The 23417-nt window shown below is 39.9% G+C and overlaps 1 protein-coding gene across 4 annotated transcripts in view; it reads right to left on the minus strand.

Annotated features, from left to right (window-relative positions):
- Nucleotides 1-23417, minus strand: part of SMURF1 (SMAD specific E3 ubiquitin protein ligase 1) — a 46999-nt gene that overhangs the window by 19018 nt on the left and 4564 nt on the right. For all 4 annotated transcript variants that reach the window (XM_061992533.1, XM_061992532.1, XM_061992531.1 and 1 more), the window contains exon 2: nt 383-421. In XM_061992533.1, coding sequence (XP_061848517.1) covers nt 383-421 — 39 coding nt within the window. The remainder of the gene's footprint in view (nt 1-382; nt 422-23417) is intronic.

Raw genomic sequence — 23417 nt, forward strand, 5'->3', positions numbered from 1 at the left:
CAGTGCTTTAGTTCTTAACATACTATCAAGATTGCAGCACTGGGATATTTTACTCATACACCGATTTTACAAATAGAGCTGTCTTTGAGATAGATGCCCTTGGTACCCTCTCAACACAGAACTGTAAGCAGCAACTTGCTTGTGGGCTCATCAGCTGGACGTTCAACCAGAATGTGACAGTCCTCAGTCTTTCTAATCTTAGAGTCTACACCATCTAAATACAATTCAGTGTTAAGATGTACTCATGCAGTAATGCAATGTTACTGCAAGAATGGGACACAGAACAAATGACATACGCAGATGAGCCACGACAGTAGTGCACAATCTACAAATAAACCTGATTAATCGAATGCAGAAAGTTACAGAATTAAAGTATACTTACTGAAGAAATCTTTCTTTGCAAGATTCTTGGCACATAATACTGCAAAACAAAATATCAGATAAAGAAATCTTAAAACCATTAATACAACTTTCTGGCAATCATACCAGCTGCAGTTATCACCTGATCCTAATTCACAAAAAGCCACCCAAATATTAAATACGAGCATTGTTTTCTTTATCTGTGATTGGAATAGGGATTTCCATGAGGTGAAAAATTCTTTTGCTGCTTTTGTTCTATTGTTACAACATACAGAAGATTTAATGAAAGTCCCTTTGCATTAAAACCTCCTAATTTTCTGTACCGCATGCTTACACAAATGCTAAACCAGCTTTTCTTTGTTGCTATTTCAGAACACGCCCATTTTAGAACAAAGACTAAACAGTTTCTGAACTGAGAAGGGTTCTGGGACTCCTGGAAGAGACCTCTCTGCCGAGTCCCACCAAATGCAGTGCAATCTCCTCTGCTTTGCACACAAAAGGTACGTGACACATCGTAAAACAAAACCTGGGAGGTATGCTGTAATGATGTAAGCAAACACAAGATGTGTTGTGCTAAGTATGACAGGACTTCACTCAGGAGAAAAACAAATATACTGGGGGAAAAAAAAAAAAGCATTAAGAGGTTTTCCTTAGAAAGAGGCACAAATGAGACATCATTTCCCTCCCTCCAATTCTACTAAATAGTACAGTAGTTTAAGTAAAAATTAGATCAGGAAACTGGCATCAATCTCCATTTCCACTAGGCCTGTTATCAGCTACAATTCTAATTTTGCTTTTCAACATGGACTGCTCGGTACAATCTCAAAGTTCAAGTTGTTCAGTATCGATTAAACTCTTCTAACAGGCCAGGAAAAAAAACTACACTGCCAAATATGAAAGTATTAGGGCTCTAACTTACCTAAAACTAGTATCCCAGAGAAGAAGAGAACTACAAAAGCCCTATTTTGAGGTAGTCTCTTTCCCACCCAGTTCTGATCTTTTGGCAGGAGAATGAACACTCAGAGGTACTCAAATGGCCATTTCCCCTGGGTGGACCGTTTCTCCTTCGCATCTCTATCTCACCTTGCTCCTGACTTACACTCACTCTCACCTTACCTCTATATGGGGGAAAGTGAAGATGCAGGTGTAAAAAATATGGAAAGAAATCTGTATGTTGATTTTCTACTAAAATTTTTTACTTTAACTAGTATTCCACCTCTCAGCTCCAGCGTTATGTTCTCCGCCAAACATACCTAGTAGAGTAAAACAGCCTCACCTCACATGTCAAGCAAACAGACCAAAGACGTTAATGGAAAAAAAATCCCAAAATCTTCCCTTTTAATAATAATTAAAGCAGCCACACCAGGAAGCTATTTTTAGAATGGATTTCAAATTACTTGTTTCTTACTTTGGCTAACTGAATAATCAGAGAAAGTGTCTCTTTTAGTGTTGAGAGGGTTTTTTTTTAACAACCGACCAAAAAAGAGAAATCTGCAGGACTATGGCAAATCAATTTGAAAGAAAACAGGATTATAGAGTCCCCATCCGCTGTTCTATGGAAGCAGGACAGAATAACCTTTAATTTCCTCTTCCTGTTGCGACTGTTTCAGAGGAAAAAAAATACCAGAAAACCAGGGAATAAATACAGGTAAAATCAGAACTGGTATGTTCTGGTACTAGGCAAAAGGAATTTTGAAATCCCTGTGAGTGGCAGAACTTTTCTTGTTTTTAAAAGAAAAAACCCCACATTTTACTTCACCATCCCCAATTTTAAGACTACATTATTGAGCCGAAAAAGTATGCCACCTGTATCTGCATATAGTCTGACTATATAATTATTACCTTTATTCTATACTTCAGGTGTGCTTTCTAGAGCTAACTAGCAGCCTAAGTTTCTAAAGCTATTATTCAAGAATTGTATTCTTTCATTTAACTCTTTTCCCTCTGCCACAGGCATTGAGGCTACAACAGGTGAGCACAGCTGCCAATTTTCCAGTTGCAGCCTGTGAAACCCTCAATTTTAGGTTGCAAAAACCATTACTCTTTCTTGTAAGAAAAATATTGGCACAACAGTTATTAGCTGAAATAAACCTTTATGGAGCAATCTCCAGAATCAGGCTGCCTGAGATGGACCATTGGCTCTGTTCCACCAGTTGCATATGAAACCCACTAGAGCAAGAAATAATTTTCAAGTGCTCTATCATTTAAAAGCCCTAGATTTCTAAATTCCAGTAAAGAAACAGGTGACAAAGGTCAGCAACGGGAGACTTGGACGTGAAACCATGCCAGCAGCAGAGCAGACAGCCCCTCCCTGCTCTGTAACGTTGGGTATATGCCAGATTTGCTTCTTAAATGCCTTGTCTCTGATAACACTTCAGCAAGACTGCTAGCAGGAGCTGACTGCTGCTACTTGAAGCCCAAAACTTGTCAACTCGCGTAGATTTAGCCACAAAGGCTTAAAAAGTTATTCATTTTATCCTCTCATCAGAGACTGTGTAGGAGAATAGGATGGATATTTATCTGCAAACCAGGCATGCTTTGCACAAGCTTTTCACAACTCCCTCTTTGCCTACTTTCCAAATTGCTTTTTCTTTTACTTTTTTTTCTTTTTTCCCCCCTCTTTTAAACAAGCAAGGTTTAGGGCTTGTCAGCAGGAGCACTCTCCCTGCATTTGTTGCAACCTTACAAAAGGTATTAATTCTCCTGACTCGGGCATTTACATTCTGCCTTCTCAAAGTCAACCGACTTGTTTCAGCTTGACACAGTATTTGTTTATACTCTGCTCTGGATTGCTGCACAGCACTGAACAACTTTCTTTTTTTTGAATACAACAGATCCCAAACAACAATGAAACAATGTCTTTACATCTAGATTATAATATTTATAAAGGGATGGGAATGTTTTTTTAAGTACCTGACATTATTGAGATAATTTCAAAGGCCAAATTAGCCAGCTGGGTAGAGTACTAGCGTGAAAGCATATTTGGCAGGAGGTGAGAAAGGATGAGCGTTATACAAAGTCAGTATTCACCCTGGGGATGTCTTCAACACAGATGTAACTTGAGCTAGTTGAGTGGTTCCTCTGCCAGCCCCCGGTTGTCCTCCCTGCTTCCAAAGCAGAAATGAATCATCTGCTGTGGTTCAGGAGGTGCCGCAGGAGCAAGCTACAGACGGGTGTAGTAAGGAAAGCACAGAGTGGCACCAATGTCTGAACAACCCAGACGAGAATTGCATCAGAAAGCTGCTGCTTTGTCACCGAGACATCCATCTCTCTGCAGCAAGACCGGCATTTTCAGAAAGGAGGAGGAGAAAGGCAGCTGGGGTGAGGAACCATTTCAAACATCCCCAAGTAAACAGACCAAGCCTGCAAAATCAAAGCCCTTGCGTGCAAGTTCCTCCTCTTGAATTGTCAGCACTCAACGGACAGCAGCTAGTCTGCAAGAGTCCTCACACTGCTGCCTCTGCATCAACACTGGATTTATTCACATATTACATACCCCATCCTGTAGCACAATGCTAAGACACTCTGATTTTCAGCTGCAAAGTGTAAAAATGAGGTAGTTGTGTTTTGAGACCTAGGGAAAAAACCAACCAACCAACCAACCAAAAACCCCAAAGATAAGCAATGAAAATATTCCGTAGGTCCCAGCCTGTAGCAGGGGAAAACAGCAAGGAAATCTGCACCAGGGATATAATTCATTCACACTTTGCGAGTTAAAAGTAAGAGCCTCAGTGCTCAAATTAAAGACTGCTACACATAGATGAGATCTGAGCTAACGATGGCCTTCAATTAGTATTCAAGTTAATTTTGAAGACAATGCAAACCAGCATTATGTCCACATCTTCTTAGGAAAGAGTGGGGGAAGGTCATACTGAACGATGCTAGCAAATACACCTTTCAGCCATCTTTGGCCTTCCCTTTGATATTCCAGGTTAATCATTTGTGTTTGTACAAACAAGCAGCTAGATTCCAGGATACATTCGTTTTACTTTCTGACAGAAGATAAACACAGGCCAGCAGGCTGATGACGTAGAAAAGGCTTTACTTAGTATTTACTTCTATGTAGACCACCTTTAATCATACAGATACACAGCATAATCATTAAAAGCATCACAGTTCAGTTTGTTTTAAGATATCTGCAAAAAGCAAAGAAGAACAATGAGACTTTGGAGGAGAGAGTAATAAACATCTTGACATAAAATTAAATTACTGTTACTGCATACAATTAAAAAAGGCCTCAAAGCAGGCCAAATTTGATGCATCCAAGTAATGGAAATATCTCCCCTAATGCCTGAGAGTCTGTCTAGCTTTTGACCTGTGAAGCTGGTAACCTATGTTAGAGGTAGTGTTGCTCCAGCTCTACAACAGCAGGACAGCTCCCCATGCACACCAGCTTACAGGCTGCATTCCACAGCAAAAATTCCCCATTCTGAAAAAACACGTTCAGAAGGCCACACAGCAAAAGTAGTGTACTTAAAGCATTGAAAAAGAAACAAAGCCTCCAAAAAAGAGAATAAAGCAAAGATCAGTTATTTAGCACATGCTGCTCTAATGCCCCAAAGTGCTGTGGCTCACAATTACAATCTTTGCTGAATCAGTTATGAGAAATCACGTCTTGCCCAAACAGTTTGGCGGATTTTGTGGCAAATACTCTGAATACCACCAGCCATCCCTTCTGAACTGCCTTTACAAATGACTCTGCTTACTGTTCCTATTCTCTGCACATAACTTTAAACGAGATTTCAGTGCAGATAAATGGCTGGTTTTATTTCTACTACTAGGCAACTCAGTAAAGTTTTTAAGTGTTCTGTGTTTTTTTAAGGGTGACAATCAGTTATATTTGGTTGGGTGCAAGAGAAAGGGTGTAATGGGAAAGGAAAGATGTCTCACGGCATCAAGTGTGTAAAAAGAGTTTCCTTACAGCTAGCCACATCACTGAATTGAAATATACCGCTTTATTCACAAATGGGAGTTTAAATTGTCACCACAAAGGCCAAGGTTTCTATTCCAGTCCTCTTTTTGTTTGCTTTAGGAATACTTTTGGCCTTTTGCTTCATCTGCTTGAGACTGAACTACATAAATCCTCAACTGCTTCAACTTCCCAGTAACTGACTCAGAAGCACTGCAGCGCCCAGCACGCAGAAGAAGATAAACAAAACTCAAGGCTTCCCTTACATTTACCAGAAAAACCAATTAGATGTACAGAACTAATGTTATACAGACTTGTACACTGACTGACCTTCACTAACAATCTTAGCATTGTGGTACCAAGGAGATTTGCAATCTGACATGTAAGCCAACCAAAAAACCCCCAAGTCCCTTCAGGACTGGTGTACATCACTCCCTGACACTGGAAGACTCTGCCTGAACTCATGCTAGAACAGATCTTGACAACCAGATTAAAGCAATGCTTCATGAAAAAAAAAAACCTCAATTCTCAAAGAGTTACTAAAGATTTGATACACGAAGCCTTTTTGCGGCCCTTTTGTGTAGGCTGCAGTAAAAATCAAAGCCTCTTTTCAAGGCATGCTTTTCTCGTGGGTTGGAACTTGGCTTCGTGTAGCCAGTTGCAAACACTAGACAACTTTAAAGAGATCTTCAAAAAAAACACACACACAGAAAAAGTCATTTTTATTAGTCTATTAACATGTCATTAATGTATCTGCTTAGCCAGGAATCAAAATTCCATCCTACCTAAGCAGAAACCTATCATGAACAAGAGTCAGTCCTCCTAGTGGAAACAATACGAAGTTGACAAAACAGAAGAGTTTCATCTCCAGGGTTCCTAAGAATTACTGAAATTGAAAAATCCTTCCCAGCACTGACCAACAATAAGTCTTCAGTACTAAAAAACTGCATAGGATTATTGGAAGAACAAGAACAAAACTCATTAAATTTCTAGTTAACCAAGTCTGCATGCAACTGAAGACCAGTAAAGAATGTTTAGGAATTAACCGAGATGTAAAACTTGGACAAACACTAGGAGTTATGGAATTAGCTAAAGAACTTTGCAGAGATAAAAACCCAAGATCAATAGGAAGCTGAACTAACGCTGATGTACAGAATCAGAGAAAAGCACATAAATCAGAGAGGTAGAAATAAGCATTTCCAATTATCCCTCATCCTAACTTTTCTCTTCATCCCCCTCAGCTCACCCATAACAAATGCCTGAGAGAAAGGCTACCTCCCAGATTAAATCTTTCAATAAATCCTAGCTATTACATCAGTTTTCTTACAACTTTGCTTAGCTTTCCTCTAATTAAGGAAAAGAACCTTCTCATACTCTACACACAGCCTCCTACTTCCTAGCTAGACACAAACCCCAAGCATCCCTGACTGCTCGAGTCTTACAGACATGCCTTCACCCCAGCCTCAGCTCTGAAAGCAGAAGCTGCCCATGGGATTTATTTACTCATGTACACCACAAGGCAAATTTCAGCTACATTAAATTCCTATTTCTCACTCAAATTGTATTTTTAGTGGCACTTTTTGGTTGGTTTAAAATTTATGTTTAGAGGAAAACTTTCATAAATTGCTGCTTCACCATCTTCAGCTACTTACTCTTCTTGGCCCTATGGTGTCCTCTCGGCCATAAGAAACAGAGCTGGAGACACATGGGTCAGAGTAAGGCAACAACTGGTGAAACTTCCTCTGCCATCAAGAAGATGCCCTTGAAGCACCGTCCTCCCTCATCATCCTGCCTCCCAACACTTTCAAAGCACAACTACTTTCTTTGAGAACTGGAATTTAAGAGGTAAGTCAGTCATTAGTATAGCCATTTTACAGCCAGAGACTGCCATTTGCAAAAAAGTGCCTTATTGATCAGACAAAATGTTAGCAGAACATAAAAGTCGTTCATATCCACCTTATGGTTTTTAAAGCTTAGTCCTTCACCCCCATCAACACATCTGCCAGAACCACAGCCAAGCAGAATAATATTTTTTTAGAGAGAGATTTACTAAATTCAGTCAAGTTTTTCCTTTGTTAAAAGTGTCCACAAAGAGTCTCCCAGCCCTTTGGAAACATATAGTCAGGCTTCAGCTATAGTGTCAGCCTCCGTATACTCTAGTAAGAAACAGAAATATCTGGAAAGCTCTCAAAATTTCTGTAAAAACCACACAGAATAATACCCCATTCTCAGGCCAAATACAGTCTCTTGGCTGACAGTGAAACAAAACAATTTCAATGACAAAATTCCTACTGGAAATACAAAGTGGCATTTTACATTTGCTCCACGCTTCATTGTGCAAGTTACTGGGATCGACATAATTCTGTATTTCTTCCCTTACATCTCCCGTATCTCCAGCCACATGGGCTTGCATTGAATAATTTGTATTTTCAAGCAAGTAGTGTCTATCAAGATAGGCTTATCTGCATGGCTTGCACATACTTGTCCTTACATTTTGAAAGAGACACTGACGTGTGCTGTGTGACATCGTCGCCATAATAAAGCTTAAAAACATGCCACGAAGGTATGTAGCCCAGTTCTCTTAAATTATATTAAAACTAAGGAATAAATCCATGCTGAAGTGTTAATACTTAGCTTTTATAGTTACTCAAGCACTGAAAAAGCATCTGGAAAAAAATTCCTAAAGCATGAAAAACATGTTCCTCCACCCACATGCACTCATAACTCAGATTCCAAACTGAATTTTACAAAGATTGCCAAAAATATTTCGTACTTTTAACACTTGGGAGCTTTCAAAGCACCTTTTAAAATCTCTACAAATGTCAATACTTAACAGGACCATCTACTCAACCAAATGGTGCTCCCAGTAGGTCTCAGGCAGAGCTGGGGATCAAGTTCCCATATTCCCAGTAAATAAAAGGTCCTTTCTAGAAACACTGCCCAGCTCTTTAGATTTCTTTTTCTGGAAAATAGTAGACAAATCACAGTGAAATACTAATCAAATATAGAAAAAAAGCACTAAATAACCCCACCCTGAATACTTAGGCAGACATTACCTATGAAATAGTTGACATTGCTGTAACGGAGAATGAGAGCCCCTGTGCAGCACAGTCTGCTGCTCAGTCAGCATTTCATTTAGGTGTGTTTAATTTCACATGCCTCTGATCTCCACTTTTGTGAGTTACAAGTAGAAAGCATTAAACACCTTCTTTTCATTACCAAGAAACAGCTTATAAGGACTCTCCTGTGCAGGTGATCATTTGCTTACTAATTCAAATACATAAAAGGCTTTTCCAATAAATATTATTTCACTATAAACCACATAAATTTAGATTCTCCTTCTTCCCAGGTATCCTCAATGGGGCTACCCATAGCACCACTACAACTATATGTTTTATAACCAGTTTGTGAGTCTCAAGTTACAAGCACATTTCTGTATTAACAGCAACTTCCCTTCCCCCAAACACCATCCAATTAATGGATTTAGAACTTTTACAAGACATTCATTTCCTAAGTCCAGGAGGAAAACCTGCACGATTGCTCTCTGTTGTTTTATAAAGGAGGAAAAAGTACAGAACAAGAGAGCAAAACCAGAAGCAACACAGTTGCTGATGCTTATCAGACACCTAGAATTAGCAGAAAGCCCAAGCAATCAGACCAATTAAACCAGATCCAGCCTTGGGGTCCTGTCCACATTTTTCAAATGATTAGGAACAGAATACACAACTTTTGTACTTTCTAACCCAGTATTATCTCCAGCTCTCTTCATACACATCTCGTCTTGCCCGAAGTATCTGCCTGTTTTGCAAAAGGACAAAAAAAAGACTGAGCTTCCACTGCAAAACACGTAAAACCTGTGAAAGCAGAAACCTCAGTACTGAAAATCTTGGCAAAGTTTGACTAGATAGAGCCAAGCAACATTTCAACAGAAACACTGAATTTCTGTCAAACAGTAAAAGGTGTAAAACTTCCAAGCTAAAATTAAGCATATTTTTCAGTTTAAAACCTAAACCATATGTTTTCTATCTCCAAAGAGTGGCTGGTGTTTACAGCTCCTCACATACAGGTAGTGTCACCATTTCAACAAAACAATTTTAATGTTAAACACTATTGTAAAGGAGGAAAACCAAATGCAATTTAACACATTCGCAATCTCAGTTTAAGAACTGAGGTTTGTTTTTCCAGACAGAACGTGTCTTTTGCTTCATTGAGATCTTAAAGGTAGAAAATCAATTTTACAGAACAAATTTTTCCAAAGAGGGTATTTTAATAAACAAAATTAATGCCTGGTTTTCATCGAGCACTAAGGAGATTGCTTAAAAGCAAAACCATTGTTATTTAAAAAATGAATGGCGTTAAGCTATGTGAAAGCTGTAAACTATGTAAACTATTAGTTCATCCCATGAGGGCTTAAATGTATCAGTACAAGAATTTTAGTTAAACAACTCACATGGAACATTGCCTTAAAACTAAATATACAGGTTTGGCTCTAGTCAAAGCAGGAGTGCTCAACTCAGTGCTAAACAAATGCTGCGCTGTGAAGCAAGAACAAGAAGCTTGCAAGAGAATTGCTTAGGAGATCCAGGATGCTGCTGATGTTGATACCAACTGACAGCAAAATGAAAAACCAAAAATCTTTAAAAACATTGAAGATAAGAAGAAATAATTTTTGCCAGAGTAGTTTTTAAAAGACGCTGTTAAGTGTACAAAACACTGATTAACACCATGGCCACGATATTTCTGGTCACACGATTTCTTCGTTCATTCTGAAAACATTCCGGTGAAGAATCTTGGATACAGAAATTCCACAGAAAAAAGCAGTTTATCCTGTGGAATATTACATACATCAAAAGGATGTACTTCAGGCAAAAAAAAAGTGCACTGGGTTTCAACCTTTTTAGTAAAACTCAGAGACGTTTCGCATTTCTTTAATAAATGGACAACTTTGTAACAAGCAGTTGCTAGAAATCTCCTGCAAAGGGTAACACCAAGCACCCAAGGTTACTAACAACTTCAGTAACTGCTGCCAGAACAAATTCCAACAGGTCCTGGATGACTTTTCAAGAGGTGCAGTCAACACACCAATTTTTTTTGCAGGTAAATGAAAAGCATTCTTTCTTTCCAGCAAGGCATCAATGCTGTATCATTCCTTTAAAGTCACATATCCCGTGTTAACGAATGACTTACAAGCTTTACCTAATTTCTAGAAAATGGAGTTGTTTTCTATGCTCGTATTTTAATTGAGGTAATCTGAGTGGTTTTTGTCATGTTTGGAAACATAAAAAGCCTCAATTCTTGTCATAAAAAGCTTTTCAAACCATGGGACTCACTGTCAAAGCAACTTCACGTCCCTACAATTTTTGCCTTCCTAATTTGCAAATCTGTTGTTCATTTTGTGGTAAGCGTAACAAACAGATGCAATGGAGTAGTATTTTCTGAACAGACCAAGTGAGTTCAGATTTTAAAATCAGGGCAGTGAAAGTCAATATTCAGTGAAGAGTTAACAGTGTGCAGAAGCCTAGAGCAATGAGTTCATTTTGTTCTAGGCTACTTAGCGAATGAATAGCCAAAAATTGAACTGGCTAGAATTCATTCAGAAGTAGTTTTTTCATCTCCCTGGGTTGTCCTTATCAACCTGAGAATAACAAAGATATAGATCATCAAGATCAAGTTGGTGCTGGAAAGAAGTGACATAGTCTAGTAGACCATAATAAATGAAGTTTTGATCCTAACTTGGATCTTAGTACTGAGATATAAATGCTTTTCTTGTCTTGTGGGGAAAAGTGCAGGATTTACCCACACTATATGGAATTAAAACGTTCTGCTGGTTCTCTTCTTGGTGACCATCTTGTTACCAGCTCTTGTACATGTAACGTTTGGGGAACAATTTTAACCTCCATTCTTTTGCCAGGTTTCAGCTAGTGTCAATACAGAACAGTAGAGATTAGTGAAATTGAAGAACTGGATTGGTTTTAAAATACTCAAGTCAAATAAAGGTATTACTGCAAAAATCCCACCACAGATTTATTCAAAACACCACCTGGATACCTTGTTGTAGCAAATCTGTACTAAAAGGGAGGCGAGAAGTTTTATTCGTCCTGCATAACTGACAACATGTGTTGGGAACGGAGCAGGGTTTCACGTAAAGCACCATCTAGTATTTCTTCTGAGTCCTTTCAGCTGGACTGAGCTGGGTCATTAGTAGGGGCATAACCACTCCATGACTAGTCCAGAGGAGGACTGCCCCTGCAACAGCCACCCTCAGACTGCTGTTCAGCAGGAACCACAAGCCTGTTACAGCAAATGTGTACTAACATTGGGCAAAATACAGCCAGGCATCTGTTTTTGTCTTCATTCCCATTTTATATTCAAATTCTAATCATGAGGCTCCAGACAATTCAAAAGGCACATGTGAAAAGCTGGGAAAACGACAGCTTGACTGCCCAGTTAAATTTAAAAAATAATTCAGACTGATGAAATGCTTAGCTACAAAAAGCTAAAATAAAGGTGCAAAGTTTAAATTTATGAAGAGTAAATAAAAAATGTGTTGGCCCAAATCGAATTCCTGGCATTGCTTCAGGTTTTAAGCATAGTCCATCAGCTGGTTTAGAATATTGTTCTTAATTCCTAGAAATGTTCAACTCTAAAATTGTCAATAATTTGTTTCATGATTATTCAGCCTGTTATAATCCCTTAGAATCTGCCCAAGATGTTGCAAATTGCTCTGCACTTTCTTTAGGCAGGTTTTTTTTTTCCCCATTTCTTCAGAGAGCTCAACTTAAACCTTCTTTATTTACAAATGAAAACAGAGGAAGCACCAAACCTGTGCCTGTATTTGTGAAGGGCACTGATGGTAAAAGGTGAGCAGTGAGGCTGGATCCCTGCCAGTCAATAAGCTTGTCTCAGTTTGGTAGCCTGGGCCCCGTGCCAGTAGTGGGGAGTGGGAGGTGACAGCAGTGGCCCCAGATCATGGGGAAGGAGCGGGGGTGCCTCTCCGTGTGCAGGAATATGGAAGTTGTGGCAGAGAGGAAAGGAGAACAGGACAGAAACAAGGTTTCAAAGAAAAGGCTGCAATTACAGCAATATTAATAGCTGTAGGAAGCCAAACCTTTTATCATACATTCACCTACTTTTGTTCTTTCAACAGAATCACTATTTTCTCCTATATGACAGTTATCCATCTGTTGCAGGAAAAAACATGCCTATGTATCAAACTTTCCTAGTATGAAAGTTTTTTTAAAAAAAATGATTTAATAACTGGTTCTATTTAAGAGCTACAGTAAGAGAATGATGTATAGGAGCGTGTTTTGATGCTGCCATTGTTATACGGGAAGTCTTGTCTACAAGAAGCACATGCACACCCTCTCTACAGTCCACCTAATCACATATTAGTCACACAAGTGGTAAATCCCTAAAAGCACTCCTGCTCAGGTCATGCAAATGCTCGATGAACCAAGTTACATCAGTTCTCATCTGATTTCCAAGCAATGAGACGCACGTGACTACTGCTCTGCCTGAGGAAATGTGGGTCAATACGTGTGCATCCTACTGCTGAATTTGCACGCTCTCCAGGGACTGGCAGCAGTGTGACTCAGGAGCACTGGGCTGTCTGCAGGCACACGCTGCACATATATTAAGGAGATTATCACTGCTCCTTGCCGGGGCATTCACACCACGCTGCCGGTCGTCTGTAACGGATCTTCAAGGAGTCCAGCACACAGACAGCAAAATACGTCTCTTAGGGCCATGCTCCGTCTAGAATGTGAAAATGCTTTAGAAGGCTGACATGCACATCACACAACGGCAGCCACTAATAGGAAACGTCTTCCTTCAGAAATAATTAATCACCCGTTGTGTTTGAGTGTAAACATCCAGATGTAACAGGCATGTGTTTCTCCCAGCTGAGCAGCAGTGAGATGGACAATCAAAAACCACTCCTGCCACAGAGCTGGAAGGAATGCTGCTGGCGTGGAGATGGAAGGCAGTGCTGAGCGGTAATTCCTCCCAAAGACATGCTCTGGCTGGATGTGGTTAACCAGTAACCTCAGGTTAGCACCCCCCCCCCCCCCCCCCTCCAAATACAATTCCCAATTAGTATCAAAGGTCAGAAGATCCATGTTATATCAGTGTCATCGTTCTCTTACACAAGCAAAGCCATCCCCTTTGCTTTGGGTATTTTAAACAAAATGTCTAATTCTCGTGTGACCTACAGGAGGCACAAAACTCAGAGCTGAATAGTACCAAACAAGATTTCATGAAAAGAAGGCTTTTATTCCGAATAAAGCTGTATCAGCCTATGTGTTACTCCCTTGTTCTAATTATATAGGACACCATCTATTTAAACTGCCAAGTTAATGACTTCAAATTTGATCAATAGTCTCTGTTTATTCAGCCCAGTGCTACTGACAGTCACCAGGGATGAACAACAAAACAAACAGCCTGGTCAGAGTCAGTCTACAGTTGAGCAAGAAAAAACCCCAATCTGCAACGGCAAATACCCTTTGATTCAGTTGGAAGGTGGGGAGGGAAGTCTGTCACCTATGGACATTGACACAGTTCCTTTCTTCCTTGTCCGTAAAACATATATCCACATTATTCTGCTAACAACCAAGTCTTGAGTTGAGTGAGCTCAGGCAGAAGTAACATCACAGCTACAGAGTGAATCCAAGCTTTATTTTGTACCATCTAGCCATGTTAACTATTTCAATTTGTATCCAGAATAAGCATGGCAGGGCACAAGAAGAGGCTGTCCCTAAGCCTTTGGACCATAAGCAGCGACTTCCCTCATTGTCATCATACCCACTATGGAAGGAAATTTCTTTTGGAGCAGCTTCAAGAAACGTTGGAACTATCTTCTTGGAAGCAGGATGAAGAACGTCCTTGACTAAATCTCCAGCCAAAAGATGCTAGGAATGTTTTAGTTACAGACTGGCTTAAGAGAGCAAAATAAAAATAGAGTTCAGAATGAAACCATGCATGTAACATTCTAGCAAAGTTGTTGGGGTTTTTTAAATTTAAAAAAAAAAAAAAAAGCTTTCATTGTAAAGGCAGGTTCTGAACAGTGGCTTCAGAGCAATCTGTGTACCTTCAGCCCTGGGCAATTTTTAGGAACTACTTGCAAGGTACTCAGTAAAGGAAATCCCCTTTCTAATTCCAAGGGAATCTGCAGTCACAAAGGCTGGGATCTTGATGAAAATGTTTAGTTTAGTGCATTATTCTGACTGGGGTATTTGGTTACAATTTTCTCAACATTATACATTCATCACTTTGCCTGAAACAGTAACTGTTAGCTATTCTCTTGTACAAAATGTCAGTGTCCAAAACATCAATAAATTATAAGGCTACTACTGCTCTGAGATACCCTGATCAAAGGCATTCTATAAATAAACTGGAACTTGAATGAGAAGATGCCATGTCTTTTCCTATACGACCTTAACGTATGTGTTTCGTATTCAGACACAGATTTTATGCAACTGACACCATTCAGCTGCAGGAGTCTGCAACAAAATACAAAGAAAGTTCTTCTAAACAAAGAGTTCTTTACCAAACTACTACGTTAACACATCCAAAGTCCAAAATTTTATATCTGAAAAAACAATATATGAGGACAGATGGTTCAGTCAAAGCCTAAGACGATTACTCTCCATTTTCAATTGATGAAATAGATCCAGTACACTACATTTCGCATGGATGGTTAACAGTGCTAATATACCAGATGAAATGAAACACTGTATGAGGAAAATTCTCACTAGTGCTAGCTCTCACTGGATATATTACTCACTCTCACAGTAATTTAGTGTAACGGAGGCCTAACAGTTTCACTGAACAGGATTACAAAAAACATCTTTTCACAGTTCACAACACAGAAGCTCCCAGAAATCTCTCTTCACTATCTTCTTAACACAGGGGATGCACTTGAAGACAGGCTAATGCTTGCTTTGTGGGAACCATAAAATAACACAATGCTTTTGGGTGTTTATTTTAAGAACACGATTCCTATTGATCAAACAGTCAAGATATTAAAAGGAAGCCTCTTATTTGCATTCATATCACTACCAGGACATACACACCTAGGAATCTGATACTGTCCAAGCACTGAATGACAAACTACTAGATAGAATCAAAAGAGAGCAAAATTTAATAAAAACAATTTTCATAAGAGAAAAAGCTTTAAACACCATTTTGTTCCTTACTAAAATAAGCTATGTGGCACTAATTTGAAGTGATAGTGCTCTTCTTTTAATTAAAAAACGCCAGTAGGAGGTTGATGCACTAGCTGATGCTGTAAGCGACACGCTCGCAGGAAGCAGATGAATCTTTGTGTAAGGAATTAATGCACAGTTTCATTTGGGTTAAAAAGCAAAACAAACCCCTTAAGTCAAAACAAACATAGAGAGAGTGTTATTACAGGTGCTTGATAGAGCAATCTGGATGCTTCCCTCAGAAAACGCTGTTAAGGTCTTGGGGAGTTGGGGAAACCCAAACCACTCTCAGCCTGGTTGTGCAATTAAGAGTTTAGTTCACAGAATCATTTAATGGTTCAGGTTGGAAGGGATATTAAAGATCACTTCATTGCAACCCCCCTGCCTGTCTATGGGCAGCTTCCACAGACCAGGTTGCACAAAGCCCCCATCCAACCTAGCCTTGAACACTGACAGCCATGGGGCAGCCAAAACCTTTTGGGGCAACCTGTGCCTCACCATCCTCACAAGGATGAACTCCTTTTTTACACCACATTTAAATCTCCCCTCTTTCAGTTTGGAGCTATTACCCCTTATCCTATCACTACATGCTCCTGTAAAAAGTCTCTCTCCAACTTTCTCCTAGGTACTAGAAAGCTGCTATAAGATGAATTCATGAAGCCTGATTTACCTATAGATGTGTGGTGGACTTAATATGTATAAGCCCCTCCCTATTCTATCTCAGAGCTCCTCTCCTACTCTCCCAGGTTGCTCCTTCCACTTCTCTTGTCCAAACAGCTGGGACTGGGAAGGAGCAACCCTCCTTGCCCCTTCCAGCTGCTCCAGCAGACCAGAGGAGGGGGAATTTGTTCTACCAAGCTACTCATCTCCATGAGTCTTGGAGACTTCGATATGCTTAGCATTTCTGCCCTTATCAAATTTAACTGAAATCAGATGAAGAGCCAAAAATTAGTTACAGGAGAATGACAGGTGTGATTCCTTTTTCAGTCTGGTAATTTTTTAGTCTGGAAAGAAAATTAAGCTTGTCCCATAAGTTTATGGTCAGCCTGATGGTCAACTAAGGCAGCACCGTCTCCTGAAATCTGCAGACAGCTTCCCTGATTTCACTGCTGATTTGTGAAACCACCAAAAGCCCAGGAAAAAAAAATTATTAATATCAGCTTTCCAAACTGAAAGAAATCCCTGCAAAAATATTTGCTGGATCCTTTGCCCCTTAGTCTTGCAACATCTTAACTTCAGCATCCCAGAAGAGGTTGGCAGCTACAACTGGGACTTCCTGCACCAGTCTTTAGTTGCTGCTATCATAAAAAAGAAAGAAAGAAAGAGTTCTCCATCGACATCTGGAACCATGAGCATCCTTAAAAGTGGCAGCTGCTCTGCCTGATACAGCCTCCCTGGTGAAGAAACATCACAGAAACAAGCAGGACATTTTGTCTTTACTTGGTATACAGACCATAAAAGAGCAGTCAGTTTATCCAAAGGCTTCTAGTATATTTACTCAGCACTCCTACAATGATTATTTCAAACACGTTTACACTACCAGCACCATCTCAAACATCACAGATTAATCTGTTTCCTTCTGGTGTTTCAAAGTCTGTTTTCTCCCTGCACACTTGTAGGATTTACATCCTAAGGCAATGATAAAAAAAAAAAAAAAAAGGTACTACTTTCCAACTGGGCTTTATTTTCTTTTTTCTCCCTCTTCTATCAAAAATAGTTCCCATCTATGCTCTAGTTCAATTTGGAAGTAGCACATGCAGACTTGATAAGCATCCTGCGAAGGAAATGCCTTGAATTGCAGACTGCTTACAACACATTTTCCCAAGCAACTTTTTATAAATCCCGTTTGATGGCTGGTTTGCTAATTTCTATTGAAGTTTATCAAAACATTATTTGTAGACAAGTCAAATTACTTCTGTGATTGAACAAAAAAATAATAATTTTTCAAATTACAGTGACTGCAAGCCCTAGCCAAAGCTGTGGAATTATACTGAAGTATTATTTATCCTGGTAACAGACAGACCTTTAACTCTGAGAAGGTATTTCATTTGAAAACCAAAGAACACAATACAGAAAAGCTCCCATTTACATGTTTCTTTTGTTTGCCTAAGTCTCATTCTAGACCATGTAAAGGCACTACTACTAAGAGCTGGTGACAGTGCAATTATGGGAACTGATGACATTACCCTAAGCAGGTCTAGGGGTTGCACACTGGTGTCAGTCTGTCCCACTGACTCTCATACCTGTGCTCATTTATCATGTAACAGACACATCTAATTAATATGGCTCAAAAGGAGTCTATTAACGTTTCTAAAAGACTTGGAAAGGAGGAATAAAAGATGTAGGTGCTCCTATTACAGTGTATAAGCTGTATAACATACTGTGTTTTAACCAATTACTGCACAATATGCAGAAGTCAGTCATACAAAGATCCAGACATTTATTCCTACAGCCTGTGCTTTTACAATAGCAAAGTTAATGTAGGACTATTTAATGAATTATAGGATCTCTGGAAAAAGGTGCAGGGCCAGAGATTTAAACATGAGTGTGGTTACATCACACACCTCAGTTACATCCCATGACTATCAAGTTGAACAAAGTCATTGATCAGACAATGACTCGAGGACATCAAAGGCTGATGGCCCACATCATGTTTCGAACAGTTGTGTCTCTCACTGTTTCCTACTAGCTGCCTGACACCACTTACGCCTTTTAACCTGCTTCACCTTATTTCAGCACTCACCTGCAAAAGGGGGACCTCAGCAGAAGTATTTTCACTCTGGTTAAAAACCATTTTAGGAGTGGGTGAAGTGCATTAGCAGATCACAGCATAAAAATACTTCATGAAAAAACAGCTGGGAGATGAAAAAAGAGATACGCACAAGCTCTCTGCAAATTCAGAGCCCCAACACTTCAGGCATTGTTTTTTTTCATCAAGACATTCGTGTTCTCTCTGATCTGTTGTTTACTAGAGTGTTTACAGACACATGAAATATGAACATGCCCATCGTAGTACTTAGCGTGATGATTACCTGTCTGCAGATGTTTTTAAGAAAGAGATACAAGAGATAGTGCTTGTCATTTCTATATATAATGCTGAAGTACATATCCTTTCAAGAGCCCAGAAAATTCATCCAATTTTTCTTTCAAAGGCTGATGTCAGACCTTCAGCTCACATACACCTGCTCAATTCCAAACCCAAAGATTACCAAATCTAATAGATTCTTTCTTTTAATGCTAAAGAAGCCTTTTTCAACAATGAGGCATCTGCTAATTAGACTTAAGACATGTTGAATTTGACACCTTTGCATTGTAATTCTGAGTTTAAACCAAAGTTCCCCCATGCTCATAAAAACGTCTGCATGTGTGAAAAATACACAAACCACATCAGCTGCAAGGCTTCCCTGAACATATATCAATCACTGCAAGTCTGAATCGAACTGAAATTCCTTGCTTTTCTACAGTCTGCACTTGTGCAGTCAAAAAATGCCATTAAAGCAACTGCACAATCCAATCATTGTTAACTTTCATATGCAGCCTGGACTTTTGCTTTTTGCTTTTACTCCTCAGGAAAATGGAGCACGTGCATTTCAAAGACGTTTCCTTTTCCATACATTTTTTGGGTCATACATCCTAGGTATTGGAAGATGTAAGAACATTGACCACTGGGATGGAATTTTCTGCTGTAATGTCAGGTTTGCTTTGGGGATACAACACAGATCACACTCAAGGTGTGAGGAAGAAAAGTCACAACTATGAAAAAAAAGAGAATTTGGTCAGATATTGCTTTGAATTAACAAAAAGGCAACTATCTTCAGTGGGGTTTTAACCTTTATTTGAAGGGAGAAATAAGAAGGAGAGCTTTTAATATAGTGTCCTGGAAAGTAGGGAGAAAAACTAGAAGAACAGGTTTTAACACATACAAATTTAATTTTGCCATTTTGTGAAGTAAACAAGAGATGGAAACTTTAAATTGATAAGAACACATGCATTTTATTATAGCCTAGCCATTAGAGGAAATAGGCAGCTTTTTATGGAAGACAAAAATGCAAACATATGAAAAGGTCAAAGAAAATGCTACTCCTCCTAATTCATCCATATAAAAACACCACTTTACTCCAAAGAACAAACTGAATGATGAAGATGACCTCATCTACTTGAGGAAAAGAGATTGCATCCTATCAAAAATATTACTTTACCTACGATTGGCTACCTGTAAAAGCAAAAAAACACTGCAAGAAAAAGATAACACCAGAAAGGAAAGAAAGAGAAAGGTTTTTTTCCTCAGCAGGACTTCTTCACGATCAGTTGGGAAAGAAACTATTCCCAACTATTACTCAAAAAACCATCCATGGCTACAGCTGCACTTTAGTGAAGACATTCAGGGACACATAATAATCCTGGAATATTCAAGTGGTCAATAATACCTGAAGACATGAGTGGTTTGACATTGCCCTGGATTGCTAAATGGGCCACTGTATATTTGCACGAGAGAATCAGGAACCAAAGTGTAAAATCACCCGCTATTACAAACATCTCATTCCACGGCATTTGCCATCGTTTCTTACAGCCAGAACGGCACGATTTAGGATTATGAGCTTAACCCATCTGAACCGCTTCATCACAGAACAGCCAACGTAAAGGACTGGTGGACTGGTGCTCATGAGGCCACGGTGCTGGAGCCCCTCCAGCTGTGGCAGAGGTGAGCACAGCTGGAACGGCCCAGCCGCCTGCAGCACCATGCAGTCACAGGGGGGATTGTGCATTATTTTTGCATTACTCCCAAACAACAATTGATTGTTTTAGCCACAAACAAACCTTCCATTTAGATATTTTCTGTTAAATTGTATTAGCATGCATAATAGTGTCCATATCCTCAAAAAAACCCAGGCAAGAGGATTTTTCATGGGGGAGGGGAAGAAGAGCAAGCCATGCTCTGCCAGCTTTATCTATCTATGCTGTGAATTGGGTAGCCTTGGGGATTTTTGTCTGCTGTGCTTAGTGTCCTTGACAACAAGTCAGTTTGAATTTTGGCCTTTAACTTGACAAAAATGACTTACTGAAGAGGAAGGCATCAAGCTATTACAGCCCTGTGGAGAGATTCTTTCTAAAACAGCATGCATGCTTATTCTGCCAATTCAACTAGAGGACCAGCAGATTTATCATCCAGCTCCTACACCTCAAATACTCCCAATGTAGTTGCTGGTTCCTAAGAGAAGAGCTGGAAGAAAAGCTTTCATTTTTGCTATGTCTTCTCATTGCATTTTAAGACTTTCACAAAGAGATAAAGAGAGAAAAATATCCCTGGGGATCCCCTCTCAGAAATTACTGAATTTCCCTTCAGAGAGATGTGAAATAAAGTTTAAAAACATGCAGCAGGTAAGGGCCTACTGACTCTCCTTTAGCAAACATATGTGAAGGTTTCTTCTTATATTACCATAATACTTTAATATATCTTTTGTAAATAATAAGCAAGCTAATAAACAAGTTCTAGCAAAGCTTGTTTTGTTGTTTCAGAAGTCACTGCCTTCTCTCTTCTGTTTTTCTCTCCAAAATCAACTCTCAGCAGAAGGTGACATACACACGTACCTCAGTCCAGCGTCTTGTTTTAAATTCTTGAGCTAGACTTACATGGGGAAGCTACGAGCACAGGTTTTCTTCAGCCAGTTTCCTTAGAGTGGGTGACAAATTTTTGGCAATGGAGATGAGATGACCAGCAAAGAGACAGCATCTTGAGTTACTGCAGCAGCATATGCAGGAACTCATTTGTAAGCACCTGAAACACGACAATCAGAACACAAGGCAGCTTCCTCACCACCAGCCATAACACGAATGTTCCACATCAACCACCTGCATGTTTAGCTTCAGGCTTTCCAGTATACATGTTAAAGAAGGTGAGGTGATATCAAGGGATAAAACAGCTCGAAGTCAATCAACTGTAGTGCTGTCCACAGTGTCACAAGAGGAGGCATCCTGGCATTGGCAAGAGCATCTAGGACTACACACGAGACCTCAACACAGACATCCTAAAAACCTAAACAGATCCACAGCAACAAAAATTATGTGGTGGTTGTCAACAAATGTCTTGAGAATCAAGACCTCACCAACTCCCTTCCCTCTCTGCAACTGCTCTTATAGGAAAGAAAAAACTATTTTCAGTAGCAGCTTGTTTCACTTGAGACAATAAATCTGCATCAGTTTTCATTAAAAATATGAAAGCCCTAATACAGGTAAAAGCTTTCAATGATATTACATAATTCGGTCCTTTTCACAGTAATATTCTGACCATTTCCAGAAGAAGAGTGATGGAAAAATCCAACAAAAAGTACTCAATTCCTAATTTGGGAAAAAAAGGTGGCAGATGGACCTGTTTCTTCTAGCCCTTTGGGTTTTTTTTAATATTCTCTTTACTCAAGTCTTAAATGAGTAGCTCTGCTGTGTACACATTTAAACGTCACGTGTGCCCATTTCCCCACATCTTTTCCAAACCACTCTGCCCTGTCATGCTACCTCAACCAACGTGGCCCAAACCAACAAGGCAGCTGAGTGAGTGGTTAACTTTAGAACCATAAATAGCAGCAACTAATCTAACCAGATTAATCCAACTTCACACGTGTCAACTGGACTTGCTTCAAGTCAGGCAGCAATTCTGATAAACCCACAAAACACACACAAACACACACATGCAGACGGTATTTCCATACATTACTTTTTCCTTCTGTGACCCACCAAGCACACACACACACATGCATGCACATACATGTGCAGATGGTATTTCCATACAGTACTTCTTCCTTCTGTGACCCCCCAAGCACACCTCCGGCCAGCTGCAGAAACAACTAAGGGGGCTCATTTATCTTTATTTACAGTGGCAGTTTTAGCACTCTCCAAGTTGCTGTCAGTAAGAGGTCAGCTACCCAGCACACATAAAATTGTGGTGGAAAATCGACTTCCTCGCTGAGAAATTGGAAGGACTGCTTAGCCTCGAACTGATGCTTAATATTGCAATGCAAACAGAAAGGGTGATGCTACAGACTTTTAGAAATGTGATAAAGCCATTTAGGGAAACGGATGAGAAAATTTTCTTAAACTGGTGAGTAGTATGGAATAGAAAAGAAAGACTCACTACATAACCGTGTAACACATCCCAAATTGCATTGCTTTATATGAAGACATTCAATTTGAGAAAAGAAAGTTTCAAGTTAGGAATAAAGTAGTTATTGTTTCTACTTTTCCTGCCTGAGGGGGATAGTCAAACAAACTCCTTTTGGATTTTGATTTACTTCCACAAGGACAATGGTGCTGGCACAGCTCTGACTGACTGGGAGAAACAAAAAAAAAGAGACTTGCTCCCCATAGCCTGCCCAGAGGAAAAGCCTGCTCTTTGGATTCCCACTCCGGCAGCCCAAAGATGCCAGCTGGCTGGCTGCAAAGGCCACCCTCGCCACTTCCCCCCATCAAAGCAAGACTATTTTTTGTGTTCAGGTCCCCGTAATTCTATGTCCCAAGCCTCTTTGCCATCCCTGTCTCCACCCCAAGATGGAGATCCAAGGGCCTCTGAACAACCACAAATTCACCTTCATGAGAACACTACTACTTCATAACAGAAATGGGGAAAGGAGGCAGAAGAGGATCAAGCGTCTCGCTCAGCATTGCACAGGAAATCTGCGGCGAGGCTCAGTGTCGAGTTTCAGCCCCACACTCCAACCACAGCCAGGAGACCCGCTCCTAGAAGATGCCGAGTAGAGAAAATCCTTTTGAGAAGGAAATAACGAGACATAGATTTCGACACACTCCCAGACTAACATGCAAAATAAATCTGGAGCTACAGAACTGCCACTTCCCACCATGTTCCCCATCGCACGAAACTAGCTCAATGTCAGACTCCAAATGCCAGGGCGTGCTGGCTGAGCAGCCACCTCGGCCTCCTTGCTCCCACACTCCCA

This window comes from Colius striatus, chromosome 3, assembly GCF_028858725.1.
Source record: "Colius striatus isolate bColStr4 chromosome 3, bColStr4.1.hap1, whole genome shotgun sequence".
Lineage (NCBI taxonomy): Eukaryota > Metazoa > Chordata > Aves > Coliiformes > Coliidae > Colius > Colius striatus.